The sequence below is a fragment of the Saccopteryx leptura genome, chromosome 9 (assembly GCF_036850995.1).
Source record: "Saccopteryx leptura isolate mSacLep1 chromosome 9, mSacLep1_pri_phased_curated, whole genome shotgun sequence".
In the NCBI taxonomy this organism is placed as follows: Eukaryota; Metazoa; Chordata; class Mammalia; order Chiroptera; family Emballonuridae; genus Saccopteryx; species Saccopteryx leptura.
In genome coordinates this window covers 82,179,016-82,202,589 of record NC_089511.1, presented here as the reverse complement: position 1 = coordinate 82,202,589, position 23,574 = coordinate 82,179,016, and the positions used below count along the sequence as shown (strand labels likewise).

Here is a 23,574-nt window from a genome sequence, read left to right as displayed (position 1 = left end):
AGTGGAACAAAAACTACATAGAATGGGAAGCCAGAGCTGGGGGAAAATGACAAAGAGATAAGAAATGAAGTAAAAAACACACAAAATGCCTCAAAGAAAAATATGAATCTAGAATAAAACAATTTGTTGATAAATGACGATTGAATGAGAGAAAAAGTAGAAGGGGAAAAAAGAGAAAAGAAGAAAAAAGAAAGTTAAGGTTTTTGAAATGTAACCCTTATAAAAAAAAACAAGAATGAAAAATGTAACACCTATGGATAACGAAGTTCAAAATGAAAAGAAAAGAATAAAATGGAAAGAAGATAAAATGACCAGAGTGGAAAAATAAAAATAAAAAAAATAAAAAAATTTTAAAAAGTTATAAAAATTGTAATTTTTTCCTGGTTTTGAGAGATAGCTTCTTTTTTTCTTTTTCTTTTCAGCAGGTGGCACTGTACTACAGGTTTTGTCCCTGTGGAGATTTTGAGTAGAGATTTGCTGATGTGTCACTATGGCAATGACGTAGGCTAGGCCTCAGTCCCATTGGTAGGCTGGGCTTGTTAGGGTTTTCAGGTTCTAACAATGGGAGAGTAAGTTTTCCCAGTGCCTCTCCCTATGTTGATCCCTCCTGAGCTAGCAGCCTGGGGACTTAACTGTGAAGTTGCTCCACTGCTTGCAGAGCAAGAGGCTCTAAGAGCTGCCAAGTTCTTCCTCCAGCACCGTTCAAAGCACAGTTCTGGGTAAGGCTGTGCCAACCAGAGCTGCCAGAGAAAACAGGCAGGGCAGGGAGCCAATTGCTGATCAGGCGCCTTTCCAAGGGCCCCCGGGCATGTCTAGTACACCTCAGTGCTCCACGAACCTAATCTCCACAGGCTTTTCTCCCTTGTGCCCCATTTGGAAACCCATAGCCCAGCCCCCACAATTTCCGCAGTGTACTCGGAGGTCTGCTTCACAGGAATGTGCTTTTTGACCTGTATCAGCTTGCAGAGGCACCCCACCTGGACAGGTCCAGGCCTATGGATTCTGGCCCTTATGCACTTCCCGTGCTGTTGGTCAGGGAGCTGGGACCACACAGAAACACTGGATACAGCCCATGCAGAAGTCGACTGCTGACAATCTTGGGCCTAGCCCCTCCACCTGTGAACACGTGCACCCATACCAGAGGTGACAGGTGGAGGCACTCACATACCACCCGCAATTGTGGACTGGGAGTGCACAAAGCCCAAATCCGCTCTGGTGCCAGCCTCCGCGGGCGACCTGCTCTGGCTACCTCCATCAGAATCTGCTGCCCGCACTAGCTGTGCCCGTGATCTCAGGCCGAGCCGGGGCACTCTCTCCTCTGCTTGATCATCTGCCCTATCCCATTCTTCCTCCCTCTGCTCCAAATCCTCCATTTCTCTCAGTCCCAGGTGAAAGCAGCCCTTCCTCAGAACAGTGAGGAAAAAGGAATACTCCGTTCTCTGTCTTATTTCTTTCAGAGTGGGTTATATATTCAGCCACCTTTTCACCTAATCATACCTTTGTCTGGTGTGTGTATATTTCAGATGCTCCTGAGATTGTTTTTCTGTCTCTAGTTGTTGAATTTGTTGAAATTTCAGGGGGAGATATTGGGAGCACCCCTCACGGCACCATTTCTCTGATGTCACTCGTTCATTGGGAGTTAAAATTTAATGGGCACAGAGTTTCCATTTGGGAAGATAAGAAAGTTCTAGAGATGATGATGATGGTAGTACAGTGTAAATGTACCCAATGCCATTGAGCTAGACACTTAAAATGGTGACAGTGGTAAATTCTAAGTTGTATACTTTACTACAATAATAAAAAAAATGGACATGCTGTAACATCGCAGTTTGTTGAGGAAGCCAAAGTGCACCTAACTGCTTGTCCTCGTGGTCTTGGTGTGTGCCCAGCTGTGTGTGCACTGCAGCCTTTTGTCTCTCTTCTGCAGACCAGAAGGAAAGGTCCCTTCTGGCCTACCCTCCTGTCACAGGGGTGTGCCCACCCTGTCAAGTCTGGGGTCACCTGCTCAGGATTGAGACATTGCTCCCCACTATTGCCTGGTTGGAACCCTCCTACCCTTCTGCTCAGTAAGAAACCCAGAATCACAGTTTTTGGAGTCCAACCTCAGCCATCTCAGACCTGGGAGGTTCAGCTGCCCCTGCCTCTTGGGGGAGTGGGGAGGTGAGCCTTCTGCTTGGTGTGACTCTCTGTCTGGCCTAGAACAAGTTTTCATCCCTCTGAGTCTTAGTTTTCTCTCCATGGAAACGTACCCTCCTTCATCTAAGGGCTGTCAAAACTCCCAGGCTGTTCTAAAATCATGCCCTTACCTGTGTGCAAGGCCCCTAGGGGCTCAGTTCTCTAACAAAAGAGATGACATGAGTTGGTTTTCCTCTTGGAAGAATCTCTGTGAGCAGTTACATAGCTCCAGAAATACAACCAGGCTTGTCATTGCGAGAGGCAGGGTTTTCAACACATTAAATAGCCCATTTGGGCAGGGGGTGCATGTTTATCTACCACGGGTGTATTTAGTGCCTTCTTTATGCCAGCTACGTGCTGGGCAGGACCAAGCTGTGTGATGCACAGCTGCAGGGGGCACAGTCACCACATGATCATCATAGATTTGTGCAGATGTAGTAACAATTTTTTAGCAGATGGCAAAGTCTTGAGGAATCTGAGCCTTTTACTAATTTTCACAAGGGCATAACGTCAGCTGGCTACCAAGCTGGTGCAAAGGTATGTGTGTACAGCCATAAGCAAGACAGTCTCTGCCCTCAGAGACTTTGCTGTCTAGCAGAAAAAATGTGCCAGCAAATGGTGAGTGGAGCTGTGGTGAGGTGCTCACAGGATTTGTGGGGCTCCAGGTAAAGACATCCTCCTGAGAATGACCTCTAAGCCAATGCCTGGCAGACACCCAAGATTCAATTTATTCCAAGCAGAGTAAGTTCAGGAAAAGAGGCCCAGAGGCAAAAAAAAAAAAAAAAAAAAAAAGAAAGTTCAGGCATCCCTCTTGGAATGGGTCAGCATGGCCAGATGGAAGCTCTCATAGGGAGGTGTGAGAATGATGATGCAAGAACAGAAAGGGCCATTTAGGAGACCAGTAAATAGTGGCTGATGAACTTGAACGTTTTACCGAGGAGTAATTGGAAACCACTGACAAGGTTTAACTTGGAGAACAGGATGCTGCTTGCACTTTTCAAAGATTGATTTGGCTCCATTGTTGGAAATGAATTGAGAGGGACAAGAATTAAAAGAACAATGAGGGTTAAAGTTAAGACAGTTAGGATAATGGGAAGGAGGGGTGTAAATTAAAAAAATATTAAGGAGGTTGAATCCTTACAACTTGGTAAGTTTGTGGATTGATGGTAAGCAAATAAGAAAGACCAGAATGACAGCCAATTTTCTGCCTTTGACAGTCAGGTGATGAAGCCAGTTGGGAAGAAGAGGAAGAGGAGGACTGAGTTTGAATATGTTGAGGTAGAGGTGAAATTCCAGAAGGAAAGGACCCATAGGCACAGGGTTCTAGAAGATCATTCATGGCCCTGGCCTGTTGGCTCAGTGGTTAGAGTGTCAGCCTGGCATGCGGATGTCCTGGGTTCAATTCCCGGTCAGGGCACACATGAGAAGCAACCATCTACTTCTCTTCCTCTCACTCTCCCCCTTCTCTCCCTCTTCCCATCCTGCAGCCAGTAGCTCGATTGGTTTGAGTGCTGAGGATAGTTCAGTTGGTCCTAGCATCAGCCTTGGGTGGTAAGGATAGTTTGGTTGATAGGAGCATTGGCCCCAGATGGGGTTTGCAGGGTGTATCCTGGTCAGGGTGCATGCAAGAGTCTGTCTCTCTATCTCCTTTCCTCTCACTTAAATAAAAAATAAAATAAATAAAGATCATTAGTAGCTGCTCTTCATGAGACCTCTTTCTAGAGAACTTATCTATGTTCCTTGAGACCTCTCCCAACCTCTGCCCAGATAGAAAAACTCTATGCTTTACAGGACCCAAATGATCCAGTTCCATTCTACAGAGAAACTGCATTCTTCAGAGCAATATCAGTTTGTAGTAAACTTGGGTAAACAGAATAATATCACTAATGTGAGTAATCCTCTATAAAGGAAGAGATTTTAATTGTGTCAGTGCAGATGTGTTTAAATTCTGCTTCATTTTCTACTCCATGTGACCGTGAACAACTTGAATTACCACATCTTTATGTCCTCATCTGTAAAGAGTACGTAGAAGGAGACTGAACAGTCCCTAACACATGGCAGAGGTTTGTTAAATGTTATCTGTTGCCATTGTTGTGTTCACTGTGAGGTAAGGTAACTAGAAGGCCATCTTAGAAAGGATCCATTCTGGTCAAGGTGCAAAGGGGTGCAGACAGGGACGACCTGGGATGGGGTGGGAGCTGAGTAGAGTCAGGAGTACTTGTCAGGAAAATGGGGAAAATTAAATCTTTGTAAAAAGGAGATTCCTGACTCCTGAGAAAGGGAAACAGACAGTGCAGATACTGAAGGATGTCCACCCAGGCCTCCAGTGGCTCAACCTGCTGGAGCAGCTGTCTGTCATGTGGTGAATAAGAGGTTTGATACCAGAGAGTGAACCCTGAGAGATGAGCCTCAAGGAAAGCAAACAAGGTTCACCCAAGCTAAATGCAGACAAGGGACAGAGCTCTCTCCACTCGGGCTCCAAAGTTTCCGAGGTCATCTGCCTACCAACCTTGTCCTGCTTGCAATTCCTGATGGCTGCCACCAGTGACCCCTGTGGCCACCAGGAGCAACTTCAGGGGTCCCTTAAAATGAGCATTCTCAGAATAACTCCATCTTGGGACAACATTAAGCCTCTGATGAATCTTCAGCAATTCAAAAGAAGAGAGAACACAAAGCAAGACATAAGCCAAGCATGTGGGAACTCACACTGGCATTATTCTGAGTTGTAAAACCAAAATCACATGGCATCATTAGATGACATCAGAGTAATGGCAGTGTGAAAGACACCCTTGATCTTTCCCCTTGAAATTTCAACAAATTGAACAGCTGTAACTCAGCAAAGAAACCCCAGCTGGGCTCACAGGCTTGTCTGAAAAGATCTGTGCACTGAATGGACTAAAGGTGGGAAGGGTTGAAGGTGGCAGAGGATAAGAAGCACTTGTGGTCAGGCTCCAGAGAGGAGAGGAGAGAGACCATGACTGTCTGGGTTTTTGTCTGCCAGGGCTGCTGAGAGGGGAGAAACCAGGAGTGACGAAGTTTCTTCCTGCTGGGAGGAGCAGAGAGATTAGAGATAATTTGGAGAGATACTGAACCAAAGCAGCAGAACGATGGGTCACAGCCAGTGCTCCCATAGTCTGCCAGCAGCCCACACTCAGCAAGGAGACAGAGAAAACCAAAAACAAAGGATGGCCATCCAGCCTCCCAGATCCCTCTTCCCTCACCTTATGCATACTGACACTGGCAGAGACTTACCCCACAGCTAGCTCTCCAGAGCCACTCCCTCCCCTAAAGAATAGAGATGCTCTGTATCTGGTCCCATGGTCTGTTGAGATGAAGGGAGGAGCATCTGGAGGCCTGAGATCACCATTGCTAAAGCCATAAAGCCCTCAAATCTCACCTTCCCCATCATTGCAACTGCAGCCCTGCCTCTATCATTGCAAAAGCAACATCTCAGTGGAGGTCAGCCTAGGAATTTCACAGAACTGAAACTTGTAAATGGACTAAACTCACTAATAAAGAGGCAGAGTACAGATTGGATCAAAAAGCAAAACCCAACCTTCTGCTGCCTTCAAAAGACATATCTAAGCTGTAGCAACAAACGTAGACCCAAAGTGAAAGCTTGGAAAACGATTCTCCTGGCAAATACGTAATACCCAAAGGAAAGAAAGTGTAACCATACTCATATGTCACAATGCTGCTTTAAGACAACAAAGGTAACAAGAAACAAAGATGAACATTTCATAATGATAAAGAGCACACTATATCAAAAAGGCATAATATTTCTTAATATATATGTACTGAATCAGGAGCACCAAAATATATGACATTTACTAACTGTTCTAAAAATAAAAACAGACAAAAACACTATCATACCTGGAAAACTCAACACACCAGAAAATTAATATAAAGAATAGCAACCTTAAATGACACACTAGACCAAATGAACATAATAGACATTTACAGAACATTTCATCCCAGAATATCAGATTAGAATGCATAAAACATTCTCAGGGATAGACCATATATTGGGGCACAAAACTAACCTCCACAAATTCAAGAAGATTAAAATTATATCAAGCATATTCTATGATCATAAGACTTTGTAATTAGAATTCAATAGCAAAAAGGAAGAAACATTCAAAAATGTGGAAATAAAGAACAACACACTTCTAAAATTGACCGAGTCAAAGAAGAAATAAAAGCAGAGATTGAAAGATATATACAAACAAAAATGACAGGACATATCAAAACTTCTGGGATGCCATGAAAATAGTAATGAGGGAAGTTTATATCATTACAGGCTTATATCAAGAAACAAGAGAGATCCCAAGCAAACAACCTACTGTTACATCTGAAAGAACTAGAAAAAGAACAAAGGCACCTCAAAGTCAGCAGAAGAAAGGAAATAAATAGTAGAAATTAGAGCAGAACTAAATGAAATAGAAAATAAAAAACTTTGGCTCAGTGGTAGAGTGACAGCCCAGCGTGTGGAAGTCCCAGTTCGATTCCTGGCCAGGGCACACAGGAGAAGCGCCCATGTGCTTCTTCCCCCTTCCCCCTCTCCTTTCTCTCCATCTCTCTCTTCCCCTCCCATAGCCAAGGCTCCATTGGAGCAAAGTTGGCCCAGGCACTGAGGATGGCTCCATGGCCTCCGCCTCAGGCACTAGAATGGCTCTGGTTGCAACGGAGCAACACCCCAGATGGGCAGAGCATTGCTGCCTAGCAGGCTTTCCGGGTGGATCCTAATCGGGCACATGCAGGAGTCTGTCTCTCTGCCTTCCTGTTTCTCACTTCAGAAAAAGAAAAGAAAAAAAAACTATAGCAAAAATTAATACAACAAAGGGTTGGTTCTTTGAAAAAATCAATAAAATTGACCAACCCCTGGCTAGACTCAGTAAGAAGAAAAGAGAAATGATTCACATAAACAAAATTCAAAATGAAAGAGGAGAAATTACCACAGAAATCATAAATATACAAAGGATCATACTAGAATACTATGAAAGATTCTATGCCACCAAATTCAATAGTCTAGAAATGGATAAGTTCCTAGAACTATACAATCTTCCCAGACTGAGTCACAAAGAAGTGGACTAAATAGGCTCATAAGCAGGGAGGAAATAGCAACAACTATCAATAACCTCTTCAAAAAGAAAAATCCAGGACCAGATGGATTAGTAAATTTTACCAAACATTCAAAGATTTGGTACTTACCCTTCTCAAAGTCTTCCAACAAATAGAAGAAGCAATACAGACCAATGGAACAGATTTGAGAGCCCAGAAATAAAACTACATATATACGGACAGATAATCTGCAACAAAGGAGCCAAAAACACACAATGGAGAAAACAAATCCTCTTCAATAAACGGTGCTGGAAGCACATGCAAAAGAATGAAACTCGACTACAGTTTGTCCCCATGCACAAACATTAATTCAAAATGGATCAAAGACCTAAATATAAGATCTGAAACAATAAATTACATAGAAGAAAACATAGGTACTAAACTTATCTTGGTGGTAGAGAACATTTTATGAATTTGCCCCAAAGGCAAGGGAAGTAAAGGCAAAAATAAATGAATGAGACTATATCAAACTAAAATGTTTCTGCACAGCGAAAGACCCTGACAACAAAACAAACAAACAGCCAACGAAATGGGAGATGATATTCATAAACAGCTCTAATAAGGGGTTAATATCCAAAATATATAAAGAATCACAAAGCTCAGCAAAAACAAGCAAACGATCCAATTAAAAAATGGGAAGAGGACCTGAACAGACACTTCTCCCATGAAGACGTACAAATAGCCAACAGATATATGAAAAGATGCTCATCCTCAGTAGCTATTAAATAAATGCAAATCAAAACTACAATGAGATACCACCTCACACTTGTCAGATTGGCTGTTATCAACAAGACAGGTAGGTAATAACAAGTGTTGGAGAGGCTGTAGAGAAAAAAGAACCCTCATTCACTGCTGATGGGGATGTAAACTGGTACAGCCATTACGGAAGACAGTATGGTGCTTCCTCAAAAAATTAAAAATAGAATTACTATTCAATATAGGACCCAGCAATCCCTTTACTGAGTTCTACCCAAAAAACTAAAAAACATTGGTACGTAAAGACACATGCATCCCTATGTTCATTGCAGCATTGTTTACAGTGCCCAAGACATGGAAACAACTAAAGATAAAAAGTTGGATAAAGAAGATGTGGTACATATATACAATGGAACACTACTCAGCCATAAGAAATGATGACATAGTGTCTTTTATGACAACATGGATGGACCTTGAGAACATTATACTAAGTGAAATAAGTAAATCAGAAAAAGCTAAGAACTAGATGATTTCACACATAGGTGGGATATAAAACTGAGACCCATGGACATAGATAAAAGTACAGTGGTTACCGGGGAAGAGGGCTAAAGAGGGACAAATATGTGGTAACAGAAAATGATTTGACTTTGGGTGATGGACACACAATGCAATCAACAGTTCATATGCTAAGAGATGTTCACCTGAAACCTATGTACTCTTATTGACCAGTGTCACCCCATTACATTTAATCTCTAAATTAAAAAAGAAATCACATGGCACCATAGTTTGAGGAGCAGCTTCAATGAGTTATGGCATGATTTTCCATCCTGTCAGTGGATAGAAACAGTCCTTTTCGTGGCATACTTCAGCTTCCCTCCCAGCCATAAATTCTGCTCTACCCCTCCCCCTCTCCAGAGCACAGGGATCTCCACAAGCCCCTGCAGCTCTACCTGTCCCAAGCATTTTAGAATCACTGATGTTAAACCCAGACTGCACAACTCAGATCTTTCTGGAAGGAAGAAAATGGAGCCCATATAACCAGACTCCATCCTGGGCCTGGGCACACGGTTTCTCATGAAGCTCTGACAACAACCTGGCAAGGCGCAAACTGTGGGTGAGGGGGCCAACTGGAATCACACAGTTCAAGAAGGAATGGAGGGAGAGGTTAACAATAACATTCTTCCAATTCCTGTCAACAATATCACTGACCGAGTCCTCCTGGCTCATCTCTAAATGTCGGGGTAACTAGATGTTACTTAACGCCACACTCCAACAGTTTACCGTTGAGAAATAATTAAATGGATTTCTGCCTGATCTATTCAGAGTGCTGCAGAAGCCAGAGTGTGCTCTGCTGTTTGAACTGAATAACTAAGTCTGTATTCAAGTGATACCAAAGGGAACAATTCTTTTTTTCTAACTTGGAGAATTTAATTTAAGTGCTTTATCAAAAACTGCTGCTCCGGGTAGATTAATGGCCCACTCTATCTTTCATATTAAATTAATTGAGTGCAGAATGGCTTTGCTGGATTTGAATGGCAGGCCGCGAAGTTTAGCTCATCATTCTTTTAAGAAAGCATAAAGTGAGGAACCAAAAGGGACCTGTATTATCATATCTTTCCTCTGTTTCTGGAGGTTTTTCCATTTTCTCTTGCCACGCAGAACATTAATTAGCAATCAGGCAGCACGGGGCCAGATGATTTCCATTTTCCATCCCTGACGAAACACCAGCCCGGCCCATGACTTTCCATCTCATCGTGTAGCTACAAACAGAGAAACACTTCACCAGCGACAGCCCTTTACCACTTAGAAACACCTGTGTTTTTCCCTCTCACTTCAGCCTCCCAACAAGCCTCAACACAAAATGATTGCCCCATTTTACAAATGAAGAAACTGAGCAAGAACCTGCTCACGGCCACACTAGTGAGAGGCAGAGCTAGGGCAGTCCTGCTAGTCTGGCGCTCCTTCCCCACACCACAGTAGCCTCATGTGACTTCCTAATTGTTCTTATCTTTTCAGTATAAGCCTTTGCCCTACGTTGCCTTCCATTCTGAATTTAAATGAATGAATGAATACTTCTTAGCTCTTGACCATCTCATTTTTCTAGCCTCACTTTCATCCTTGAACTTCAGGCTACAGCCACATTAAAACATGCCCCATACCCTATGCACACAATAACTTTGCTTTTGCTGGGTGCTATTCCCTGCCTTCTTGACCTTCCCACTTTTCTCAAACCAAATGTCATTTCCCCCACAGGGTCTTTTCCAATGCTCTCCCTTCTTGGATGGAAAAAGGTATTCCATGCAAGTGGAAACAAAAAGAGAACAGGAGGTAGCTAAACTTATATCAGACAAAACAAACGTGAAGCCAAAAATGGTAACAAGAGAAAAGAAGATCATTATGTAATGATTAAAAGGTCAATTCATTAAGAAGGTATAACAATCATAAATAAATATGCTCCCAACATTGAAGCAACTAAATATATAAAGTAAATTTTATCCAAAGAAAGAAATAAGCAGCAATACAATAATAAAGATGTCAGTATCCCACTTTCAATAATGAAATTTAGTCATAAAAATCAATAAATATTGGATATGACATCACTTAAGATCAAGTGGACCTAACAGCCATTCACAATACAGCTCATTCAGCAGCAGCAGAATATACACTCTTCTCAAACCCACATGGAACATTTTTCAGAATAGATAATAGGTTAGGTCACTAAATAAGTCTTAAAATGTTTAAGAAGATTGAAATCATATCAACTATCTTTTCTGACTACAATAGTATGAAACTAGATATCAATAATAGAAAGAATAATGAATGATTCAAATAGATATAGAAATTAAACAACAAATGAGTCAAAGAAGAAATCAAAAGGGAAATCAAAAAATATCTTGTGATGAGTAAAAATGGAAACACAACATACCAAAACATGGAATGCAGCAGAAGCCATTCAAAGAAGAAAGGCAGTAGTGAGAATTCCTACAAAAAGGAAAAAGATCGAAATAACCTAACTTTACACCTCAAAGAACTAGATGGACAACTGAGCTCAAAGTTGGTAGAAGGAAGAAAACAGTAAAGATTAGAGCAGAAATGAGTAAAATAGACACTAGATAAACAGTAGAAAAGATTAACAAAATTAAAGTTGATTTTTAAAAAAAAAAACTTTCAGTCAGACTAAGGAAAAAAAGAGAAGACACAAATAAATAAAATCAGAAATGAAAGAGAAAACATTACAACTGATATCATAAATATACTAAGGGTCATAAGAATCTACTATGAACAATTACTCACCAAGAAATTAGATAACCTAGAAAAAATGGATAAATTTCTAAAAACACACAACCTATTAAGACTGAATTGTGAAGAAATAGAAAATCTGAACAGAGTAATTACTAGTAAGAAATTTGAATCAGTAATCAAAAACATCTCAAGAAAGAAAAGTCCAAGACCATATGGCTTCATTGGTGAATTCTACTAAACATTTAAAAATCCTTCTCAAACTCTTCCAAAAATTTGAAGAGGAGGGAACACTTCCAACTCATTTTAGAAGGCCAGCATTATCTTCATACCAAAGCCAAATACAAGAAAAAAAATTACAAACCAATAGCCCTGATAAACATAAATGAAAAAGAAATTCTGAATGAAATATTAGCAAACCAATGTCAAGAGTACATTAAAATAATTATATACCATGAGCAAATGGGATATATTCCTGGGACGCAAGGATGGCTCAACATAGGCAAATCAATCAATGTGATGCACCACATTAACAAAATGAATAATATAAATCATATTGTCATCTCAATAGATGCAGGAAAAGCATTTGACAGAATTCAACATCTTTTCATGACAAATACTCTCAATAAATTAGGTAAAGAAAAAAAATGTACTTCAACGTGATAAAAGCCATATACGGCAAGCCCACTGCTACATGATATTCAATAGTGAAAGAGTAAAAGCTTTTCCTCTAAAATCAGGAGAAGACAAGATTGCCCACTCTCTTGGCTTTTATTCAACATAATACTGGAAGTCCACCTAGATAGATGGAGCAATTAGGAAATGAAAAGAAATTTAAAAAAAAAAATGCATCTTGGCCCTGGCCGGTTGGCTCAGTGGTAGAGTGTTGGCCTGGCGTGCAGAAGTCCCAGGTTCGATTCCTGGCCAGGGCACACAGGAGAAGCGCCCATCTGCTTCTCCACCCCTCCCCCTCTCCTTCCTCTCTGTCTCTCTCTTCCCCTCCTGCAGCTGAGGCTCCATTGGAGCAAAGATGGCCCGGGCGCTGGGGATGGCTCCTTGGCCTCTGCCCCAGGCGCTGGAGTGGCTCTGGTCACGGCAGAGCGATGCCCCAGAGGGGCAGAGCATCACCCCCTGGTGGGCAGAGCGTCGCCCCTGGTGGGCGTGCCAGGTGGATCCCAGACCAGCGCATGCGGGAGTCTGTCTGACTGTCTCTCCCCGTTTCCAGCTTCAGAAAAATACAAAAAAAATAAATAAATAAAAAATAAAATAAAATAAAAAAATGCATCTAGCCTGACCAGGCGGTGGCGCAGTGGATAGAGCGTTGGACTGGGAGGAGGAGGACGCAGGTTCAAAACCCCGAGGTTGCCATCTTGAGCACAGGCTCACCTGGTTTGAGCAAGACTCGCCAGCTTAAGCCCAAGATTGCTGGCCTGGGCAAGGGGTTACTCGGTCTGCTGTAGCCTCCCAGTCAAGGCACATATAAGAAAGCAATCAATGAACAACTAAAGTGCTGCCACAAAAAATTGATGCTTCTCATCTCTCTCCTTTCCTGTCTGTCTGTCCCTATCTGTCCTGCTCTCTATCCCTGTTACATACAGAAAAAAAATGTATGCAAATCAGAAAGAAAGAAGTAAAATTGTCTCTGTTTGTAGATCACATGATCTTAAATACAGAAAAACCTTAAAGATTTCAGCAAAAAAAAAATTGTTAGAATAAACAAATTTGGTAAATTTGCAAGATACAAAATCAACAAAATTGGATACAAAAAAAAAATCAGTCTTTCTAAGAACTAACAACAAACTACCCAAAAAAGAAATTAAGAAAAAGATATCCATTGACAATAGTGTCAAAAAGAATTAAATACTTAGAAAAAAAATTAACCATGAAGATGAAAGACCTGTGCATTAAAAACTATGAAACACTGATGACAGAAATTGAAGAAGGCACAAAATAATGGAATGATATCTTGTGTTCACAGATTGGGAAAATCATCATTGTTGAAATACCCATACTACTCAAAGTGATCTATGGATTCAATGCAATCCCTGTCAAAATTTCAATGGCATTTTTAGAAAAAACAATCCCTAAATCCCCTATGGAGCCACAAAAGGTTCTGAATACTAATGCTGTCTTGAGCAAGTAGAATAAAGCTAGAGGTATCTCACCTGTTAATTTCAAGAAATATTATAAAACTACAGTAACCAAAACAGTATTGTACTGTAATAATAACAGACATGTAGACCAATGGAATAGAAAAGAGAGTCCAGAAATAAACTCATACATATACTGTCAACTAAACTTCAACAAAGTTATCAAATGTACACAAAGGAGAAAGCATCGTTTCTTCAATAAATGGTGTTAGGAATACTGGATATCCACATGCCAAAGAATAAAATTGAACCCTATCTCATACCATACACAAAATTCAACTCAAAACAGATTAAAGACTTAAATGTAAGACCTGAAACTGTAAAACTCCTAGAAGAAAAACATAGGGGTAAGGAACTTCCTTGACATTGATCTTAGCGATGATCTTTTTTGGATATGACACAAAAAGCAAAAATAAACAAGTAATGCCTTTTTGTCCCCTGACATGTTAGCGAGGCTGCAGTGGTAGCAGCTGCTCTTAGATTTCGCTCAGCCACCCAGGGACAAAAAGAAGAAAGATGCAGGACAGTCAGCCAAGAAAGGCAAAGACCCAGTGAACACATCGGGGCAAGGTCAAAAAGAAGTGGTCCAACAGCAAAGTTTGCAACAAGCTCAATAACCTAGTTTTGTTTGACAAAGCAACATATGACAAACTCTGTAAGGAAGTTCTCAACGACAAGCTTCACCCCCAACTGTTGTCTCTGAAAAATTGAAATTCCACAGCTCCTCGCCCAGGGCAGCCCTGCAGGAGCTCCTTGGTGAAGGACTTATTCAACTAGTTTCAAAGCACAGATCTCAAGTCATTTACACCAGGAACACCAAAGGCGGAGATGCCCAGCTGCCAGTGAAGAGCACGAACAACGTATCCCACCAGCTGTACATTTTGAAAAAAAAACTTTATTAAATAAAAAATAACTACATCAAACTAAAATATTACTGCACAGCAAAGGAAGAAATCAACAAAATGAAAAAGCAACCTATGGTACAGGGGAAAATATTTGCAAACCACATATCCAACAAGGGGTTAATATCCAAAATATATAAGGAACTCATACAACTCAATAAAAACAAATAACCTGATTTAAAAATGGGCAAAAGACCTAAATAGATATTACCTCAAAAAAGACATACAGCTGGCCAATAGGGACATGAAAAGATATCCAACATCCTTAATCCCCAGGAAAATGCAAATCAAAACCACAATGAGCTAGCACCTCACTATTTATTGGGGTGTCTATTATTGAAATGACAAAGAGAACAAGTGTTAGCAAGAATGGGAAGAAACTAGAATGCTCACATACTGCTTGTGGAAATATGAAATTGTGCAGTCGCTTTGGAAACAGTACGGCAGTTCCTCAAAATGTTAAACAGTGTTACCGTAAGACCCAGAAATTCCACTCCTAGGTCTATATCCGAAAGGATTGAAAATATATGTTCACACAAAAACACACAAATGTACAGAGCGACATTATTCATAATAGCCACAAAATGGAAACAACCCAAAGGTCAATCAACTTACGAATGGATAAAAAAAATGTGGCATATGCATACATTAGAATTTTATTCAGGCCTGACCTATGGTGGCGCAGTGGATAAAGCGTAGACCTGTAACGCTGAAGTCATCAGTTCAAAACCCCGGGTTTGCCTGGTCAAGGCATATATGGGAGTTGATGCTCCTCGTCCCTTCTTTCCCTCTCTCTCTCTATCTGTCCCCTCTCTAAAATGAATAAAAATAAAATCTTAAAAAAATGTTATTCGGACATAAAAAGGAAGTGCTGATACGTACGTACCATAACATGGTGGACCCTGAGAGCACACTAAAATGAAAGAAGTCAGACACAAAGGCCACAACTGTATGATTCTATTTATATGAAATATCCACAATAGGCAAATCCAGAGGGACGGAAATCAGAATCGTGGTTTCCAGGGTATGGCAGGAGAAGGAGTAACCAGTGGGTACAAAGTTTCTTTTCGTGGTGAGGAAAATGTTCTGGAATTACCGTAGATAGTGGTGATGGTTGCACAGCTTTGTAAGGAGACTCAAAACCAATGAATGGTACAATTTAAAGGGATGAATTTTATTTTGTGTGAATGATACTTCAATTTTAAGTCTGTTTAATGAATCTGACATATGGTTAAGAAAGTTTGAGGGTCTGACCTGCGGTGGCGCAGTGGGTAAAAGAGTCAACCTGGAATGCTGAGGTTGCCGGTTCAAAACCCTAGGCTTGCCTGGTCAAGGCACATATGGGAGTTGATGCTTCCTGCTCCTCCCCCCTTCTCTCTCTCTCTGTCTCTCTGTCTCCTCTCGCTCTAAAAAAAAAAAAAGGAAAAATAAAGTCTAAGGACCAAAGGGCTGGGAAGTGGAAGTCACTTCACATCTCTGCTGTCCCTGCTGTGGCCTTGGACCAGGTCGCCTCCAAAGAGCAGCACTCACCTGCCGCCTCCTGTAACTCCCAAGCCCAGCTTCAGTCCTGTCACTCACCTTCAGAAGGTTCCCCTGTGCCCCTTTGTTAAATGCCCTTCTATTTTCTGTATTTCTTATATTTTTGGCATCTGGGACCTTGCTAGTCCTAGAGACTGCCCCCCCTAGATCTGGCCAATTCCTAAAGAGTGTAGAGGACGGTCCTTCACGGGTGCCTTTCCCATGCAAACCAACCAATCCAAAGCCCATATCCCAACCACTTTGTTTGTCTAGTTCTTACACTCTGGGTCACACCATCCATCTGCCCTAATCACGCCCGGGCCAGGCTCCAAACAACTGGAAATAGCCCCTGCATCCCGGAACCCACTGGAATTATTCCAACTAGCCAAACGTAAGCTTGCTTGCCCTGCCTGCCTTACCTTTTCCACGGAAACCACAAGAAAGGCTCTTGCCTACATCTTCCCTTCACTCCTTCTTTCTCCTGCTTGAGCTTAAGCCTGATGCTACCCCATGTGCTCCTGGGTGGCGCACCGTGTCCTCTGTTTCTAGGAATCCGGGAGTAAGAACTTCTTCCTGCAAGACAGTCCCTTGCACGTCCGCATCTCCTACCACCGTGAGTCACAGAAAGCCCGAGGGCACACCAAAACACCACCCTTCCAGCCAGCCACCCTTCCCTCTCCACCTACCTCCATGCCACCCGACACTCTCCAAACTTTACTGGTACCCCATACATCTCCGCCTTCCTAAGCACTCCACATTCCTATGTCACCATGCTCTTACACATGCTGGACACTCCATCCAGAGCGTCCTCTCCAGCCTCCATGCCTCGGCTGTCCCTACGCCACCATCAAGCTGCGCTATGCAATGCTGCATGGACACTGTCCCTCGAAGCCCTTATCCTGCGTGTCCATCTCCTGCCTGGCTGGTGAGTTCTCCAGGATAAGCACCACGCTCCCTCATCTCTATACCCCAGAGCTTAGCACAGAGCCAAAACATTCCTGGTAACTTGGGAAATGCAGGGTTTTCTTTGTTAGTGTAAGAAATCTCCCCTGCAGGTATGTAAGCTCCCTGAGGGGCAGCCCTCACCCTCTGGCTCCTGGGCGGTACCGGGCACACGGTTGGCCCCCAGTAAAGGCTTCTGGCTGAGTGAGTGGACTGGAATGATGGCCAAGCCATAAACAAGTGCGAGGAGAGCGGGTGGGGAGACAGGCAGGCCTCCAGCTGGAGGACAGGCTGTACTCACACTGCTCTTCCCACTCCCGCTCCTCCTTCTCGCTGCCGTGGCTCTGCAGCTGGGCCTGCTTCAGGGTCCAGTAGAGTTCCTTCGCCCTCTGTTCCTCCCGCAGGCGGATCTGCTCTTCTCCTCGCTTCCTCTCCTCCTCCTCCTTCTTCTAAAATAGCGGGGGAACAGAATAAACGTCATTAGGTGCCAGTGACACTATCTGAGGGCGGAGAAGTGCTGCTGCAGCTCTACAACAGGGAAGAGAGCGGCTGTGGTGGGTGCGGCGAACCAGCGGTGGCCACCGTCTCAGTGCCTGCACACTTGACATAGCCATTCACACTTGATACAGCTGGGGGAAGGATCCAGTGCGTGAGACTCAGAGAACAATTTGTAAATTCAAGCTCTCTGCAGAGATAAGAGGACACTGGGCCATCCTTGGCCACACTTCCATTCTAGGGGAAGAAGTGGGGGCTCCTGGTCTTCTGAGAGGTGAATTAAGCAGGATATGATCACATCTTAACCTTACATCCAGATAAGATATTTTAAAGAGCAGGTTTGTGGCCCCAAATCTCCAACTTTTGTCCCACTTTTAAGCTCCAAAAGATCATGCATGTGTATTTTCCTCCACGCTCGTTTATATCAGTGACATGCACATGTTAAACATGCATTATAAGCCCAGAACTTGTTATGAAAACAGTGATTCTCCAAACCACTTCATTTCAACTCATCACACCCTCGTTTGTGCCCAAAGACCACCATTTTCATTTATTTTAGCTGTTCCTTCATGGGGTTACATCTATGTCTGAATAATGCTGCTGATTTATTAATTCTAGACATTAACTATTGCCTTTCTGCCTGTACATGAGTACTTAGCACTTACATTTCCCAGACAAGTACACATCCATACTTTTCCTCTCCTCTTCTGTATGATAAGTTTATATCACAATGCGGTTAAATCAGTCAGCAGTGCAAAGTCCAGTAAGGTGATACAGCCATCAATTCTAAGAAGTACATTTTTTAACTATCTAAGATACATCTCTGAAATAGCAGCATGTCTCACAACTGAAAATTTGCCTTTTCAATAGGCAACAAGTTTTTTTAATCTTTTTTCTTAAAATAATGATACACTTTACAATCAATGGCACCTCCCCCAAGTGAGGAGAGATAGACAGACAGACACCACATGCGCCATTAATGGGATATCCACCCGGCAACCCCCACCTGGGGCCGATGCTCTGCCCATCTTGGGCCACGCTCACAACCAGGCTATTTTTAGTGTCTGGGCGGAGCTCCATGAAGCTATCCTCAGCACCTGGGGCCAATGGTGCTCAAACCAATCAAGCCATAGCTGCGGAAGGAGAAGAGAGAGAGAAAGAGAAGGGGGAGGGGTGGAGAAGCAAATGATTGCTTCTCCTGTGTGCCCTGACCAGAAATCAAACCCAGGGCATTCACACACCGGGCCGATACTCTACCACTGAGCCAACCAGCCAGGGACATTAATGGAACCTTAAATTCAATAAAATATGGTAATAAAGTAGGGTTTTTTTTCTTTCAAATATTTTTCTTGCTTTGTCCTGAGTTAATCATTGTTTTTGCTTGAAGTTGGATATTAACTTTTCCTGAGGAACACCCCCACCCCCAGGTACCATCTTACCTTCTCCACTTTCAGCTGGTTGCTGTCTAGCTGCCTGCCCCCCCCCATCCACTGGGCTCACCTCTTAGCCTTCCCTGAGTTGAAGCCCTTGTTTCTTTGTTCTGTGATTTTGTTTATTTATTTATTTATTTATTTATTTTATTTATTTATTTTTTTGCCACTTCTTCAGGTCGCAGCAACATAGCTTAGAGTGTTCCTCAGGTACAGATGCACAAAAAGACCCTTTCTGAGTCTGGCCTGGAAACATCTCTATGCTATCCTCACATATAACTGCTCATGGAGATGAGCTCATAGAGTCTAATAATCATTTCCTGCAGAATTTGGAAGATTGTATCTATTTTATCTTCTGTATCCAGGACTGGCATTGGTATTCTTATTCTTCTGCATAAGGCAATAATTTTTTTCTAAATCACTGATATTCTGAACTTGGTTTGGATTTTCTTTCTTTGATTCTATGGGGCACTCAAGGTGCTTTCACTGTGGAATCTCAGGTCCTTCTCGCCTAACACATCTTGGACTTCTCTGACAAGTTCTTTTCCTCTCGTTTCTCTCTTTATTTTCTAGAAATCCTCTTTGTTGAAAAGCTCACTTCTTGAGTTGATCCTCTCAGTGCCTTATCAGGTCTCTCTTTTTTCCAGTTCTTTTATTTTTGGTTTATTTCCTGGTTATTGCACTGACTTTATCTTCCAAATCTTCTACTGAATTTTTTATTTCAGCTCTCACATTTGTAATTCCCAAGGTCTCTTTCTTATTCTTGGGTTGTTCCTTTTGGCTTCATTGCCCCCTGTGCTTGTTCATGAATGCAGTAGCTCATCTCAAAGGGTTTTAGAGCTTTTTTCCTCTTTTTTGTTGTTTTTTGTTTTGTTTTATTTGGTGTCTGTCATTCATGTTGGAGGCTTCTCTCAGACATCTGATGGCCCCTGACTGTTTATATTCAAGCGAGAAAGGAAGTATCTGAAGGGAGACTCAGAGTGTATGGACAGGGCTTCCTTGCATGGTGGCCTTCACTCTAGGATGACTGGATGAAGAACCAGCCATTTCACTGAGAAACCTTCAAGTGTAAACAGCTAGGGGTCCTCTCTTGGATATCACTCAGTGTCTTTTCCTCTTTCCTTTCTCGGTAGTGTCCAACCACCAGCATTCTGGGAGTCTGTGGTGGAGGCAGGTTGAGGGCAAGACAGTCCTCAGACCCAAGCAAGCAGGACCTCTTCATGGAAACACCATGCTTTGAAGTGCCTTCTTTGCAAATTTTCTCCCAAGTCCCCCAGGAATGGCCTGAAAGAGTTCTGCTAGGATTGGCAAGGGCAACAAGTCTATACAGGCAAGTGTTCCTGCCAGACCATGTCCTGCATGAGCCCCAGTCCCTGTTTCTCCCCTTCAGGGTACTCACTGACTTTCTACCACAGGTAAGGGGTTAACCAAATGCCCCCAGGAGCCGGGACTCATATTTATGGAGTCAGCCTGGGGCCCAGTGGCCCGGCCATGGTTCCAGAAGGAGAGCCTGGCAAGCAAATAAAACCTCCTGGCCAGCACAGCACTTTCATCGCAGGATCGTTTAAGATTGAGTCACCAGAATGGAGCCAACAAGCTGGTTTTATGTGGCTCAAATTGTTCATTTGTTATAGTAAAAGACACCACAAAAATAAAATATTTGCTGACCAGTCCACCCTAAGGGCAACCCTGGCTGCACTCTCCTGTTCAGAGTCCAGACTTGAATTCACCCTCCGGATTCCAAGCTGCCCTTCCCCAGCTCTCTCTCCTCGGCTGAAGCACTAAGCCCAAGACCTTTCCCTTCCAATCCCATCTCCTTCTGGTCAGAGGGAGGATGGAAGCTGCATGGGCAGAGAATTAAGACAGGGTAAATGACAGGGTGAATTTAGGCAGCCACTGCAGGCTGCATGACCAGAAGCCCTCTCAGAAGGGGTGACCTGATCTGAGCCCTGAACAATAAGAAGGAGGCCGATAAATGAAGTGCAGGAAGGAGATATTTCCAGGCAGAGGGATCCACAGGTGCACTGGCCCCACAACTGCAAATGGGTTTGGCACATTTGAGTATAAAATTCTCCTCTGTGGCCGAAGGGGAAAAGGTCAAAATTCTATTTGTGATGCATTTGCGATGCCATCGGATTCTAAGAGGCAGTGGGATGTGTGAGCCTGGGGCTCAAGTCAAGTTCAAGCTGAAGACACTGACTGAGAAGTTACCTGCATAGGATGACCCCTCTCAGCCATGAGACTTCATGTAGTCACAAAGAGCAAGAACGCAGATCAAAAGAAGACACCCAAATTGGCTTGGGATACCCCTTCATTTAAAACTTGAGGAAGAGAGTTGAAGTCAGGAAAGGAGCTTGAGAAGGAGGCCAAGACATAAGATAAAAACCCAGAAAGGCAATGTCCGTAGGGGAAGCCAAGAGAAGAGTTTCCAGTAAAAGGGAGTAAATTGAGCTGCAGGCTGCTGAGACACCATAAAAGATAAGGACAGAGAAGCCGCCACAAGGGACCTAGGGACGAGGCCACAGGATGTGGTGGCAGAGCTTGACAAGCAGCCCTAACAGAAGAGGAGCCATGTCCAGGCAGCAAGGGTGGAGAGGAAAAGTGACAACCCTTTTGACATTTCCTGTAAAAAGGGGCAGAAACAGGAAGTGGCAGGGGGAGGGGCAGGAAATGTGGGGTTAAGATAGAAATGGGGTGAGTTATCTGGTTTTAAGACGGAAAGTACTAGGACAGAGGGTTAATGACTAATGCAAAATTGGAACCAGAGTCAGTCTGACTCCAAAGCAGAATAAGTTGAGTTTTACTCTGACGCTGTATTTCCCCTTCACTGATCACTAGCAGCTCAATGGTACAACAACCTCCCTGCACACTGGCACAGAACTGCACAGTTCACACAGTGGGTTTCCCTTCCTCCTCTGGGGCTCCCTAATCTCAGACTGCAGTCACTGTCTCACTCAACACCCAGGGCACCAACCGAGACAGCTTCCCCCCAGGCACTGCAGACCCGTCGCCTGCCCACGGGGCCTTCCGGGCAGGGACAGATCTCAGGGACAGGCCAGTCCAGGCCTGTCAGGGCCGGAGAGGCTGCAACGCTCTGGTCCCACTCCCTTGTACAAACAAGGAGGGTAGAAATGAAGCTGCCAAAACAAAGTACCATAAACCAGGGGGCTTACACATCAGACCTTCACTGTCTCTCAGCTCCGGAAGACAGAAGCCAAGATCAAGGTGTCGGCAGGGTTGGTTTCATTTGGAGGCCTCTTTCCTTGGCTTGTTTCTTCACATAGTCTTTCCTTTGTGTTCACACATGTCTGTATCCAAATCTCCTCTTCTTGTAAGGACACCAGTGATAATTAATTAGGGCCCACCCTAAAGACTTCATTTAATTATCTCTCTTTAAAGACCTTATCTTCAAATATGCTTACCTTCTGAGATACTAGGGGTTAAGACTTCAACATATATATTGTAGGGGGACATAATTCAGCCCATAATAAGGAGAACACCCCATAGGAAAGTGGTTAAATGGCATTTGACCACTCACCTCAAATTACAATGCAATATTCCCATTCCAAACACCTGGGGCTAATATAAAGCAGCAAGTTAATTGACAGCACCTGTTGCCCCAACCCCCCACCCCCCCACCCCTGGCAACCGCCGTTCTACCCTCTGCCTCTAAAAATTCAACTTTTTTAGACTGAAGTGAGATCATGCACTATTTGTCTTTCTGTGTCTGGCTTATTTCATTGAGCATAGTGACCTCACAGTCCATCTGTGTGGGTGCAAATGGCAGGATTTCCTCCCTTTTAAGACTGATTAATATTCCATTGTGTGTACATATACCATACTTTCTTTATCCATTCATCAGTCAGCAGACACGTAGGCTATGTTTGGTGAAAGGGTACAAAGTTTCAGTTATGTCGGAGGAATAAATTCTGGAGCTCTAATGTACAGCATGGTGACTGTAGTTAATTCTGTATTGTATACTTGAAATTTGTTAAGAGAGTAAATCATAAGTGTTCTAACCACCCACTCAGAAAAAAAGGTAAGTAGGTGAGGTGATGGATATGTTAATTAGCTTGACTGATGTCATCATTTCATAGTATATACACATATCAGAACACAACATACACCTTAAATATATACAATTTTTATTTGTCAATCAAACATTGATAAAGGTGGGGGGATCACCCCCAAATAAATGTATAAACAAATGCATAATTGGCAGTGCCATTGTTCCCTGAGAGCTACAACACTCAGGGGGCCAGAAGCCTGCAGCAACCTCCATCTCAAAGGAAAATGACTGGCCACTTATGTGACAAAAGCAAGCTCTTCACAAGGATGACAAAAGAAAATATTTTGCGACTATAAATAAAGAGCATTGTCTCTCACTCTCCATGGTCCTGCTACAGTGCTCAACCCTCACAGGTTAAATTACGGAAAACTCTCATCTTTGTTGCAACAATCAGAATCCTTTGGCCATCTGTGATCACTGAAGAAAGGTCCATCTTTCTTATGTGCAGCAGCCAAAGGCCAATGCAGCCAAAAGGCAGATATGCGAACACTCCCCCTTCTACCTTAGGAATCAATTGCCTTTTTCTGGCAAAGAAAGGCCCTCTGAACTATCCAGCTTATTCAATCCTCCTTCTCCTGATAACCCATCAGTAACAGCACACCACAGGAGCCCACAGGGCCCGTTTGCCTCACCCCAATGAGAAATATCTCCAAGACAGATGCCTTTTATGGAAAGTACAGTGGTTTCTGTTGTTAGCATGGCCCCAATAATACCACTGTGCTTTGTGAGGTAACACACTCCACAAAGGCAGGGCCAGCCCTGTGCCACTTATTCCTGCAGCTCCAGTCCCGGCAGGGCCTAGAAGATAGTAGGTACTCCCTAAACGATGACCAGAA

General features: G+C 43.1%; 1 protein-coding gene and 1 pseudogene across 1 annotated transcript in view; one reads left to right on the top strand and one right to left on the bottom strand.

Annotated features, from left to right (window-relative positions):
• SH2D4B (SH2 domain containing 4B) overlaps positions 1–23,574 on the bottom strand; it is a 123,735-nt gene that overhangs the window by 53,941 nt on the left and 46,220 nt on the right. Inside the window, exon 4 of the mRNA XM_066348650.1 lies at positions 17,046–17,193. Within this exon, the coding sequence (XP_066204747.1) occupies positions 17,046–17,193 (148 nt within the window). The remainder of the gene's footprint in view (positions 1–17,045; positions 17,194–23,574) is intronic.
• On the top strand, positions 497–16,865 carry LOC136381108 (small ribosomal subunit protein eS25-like; annotated as a pseudogene).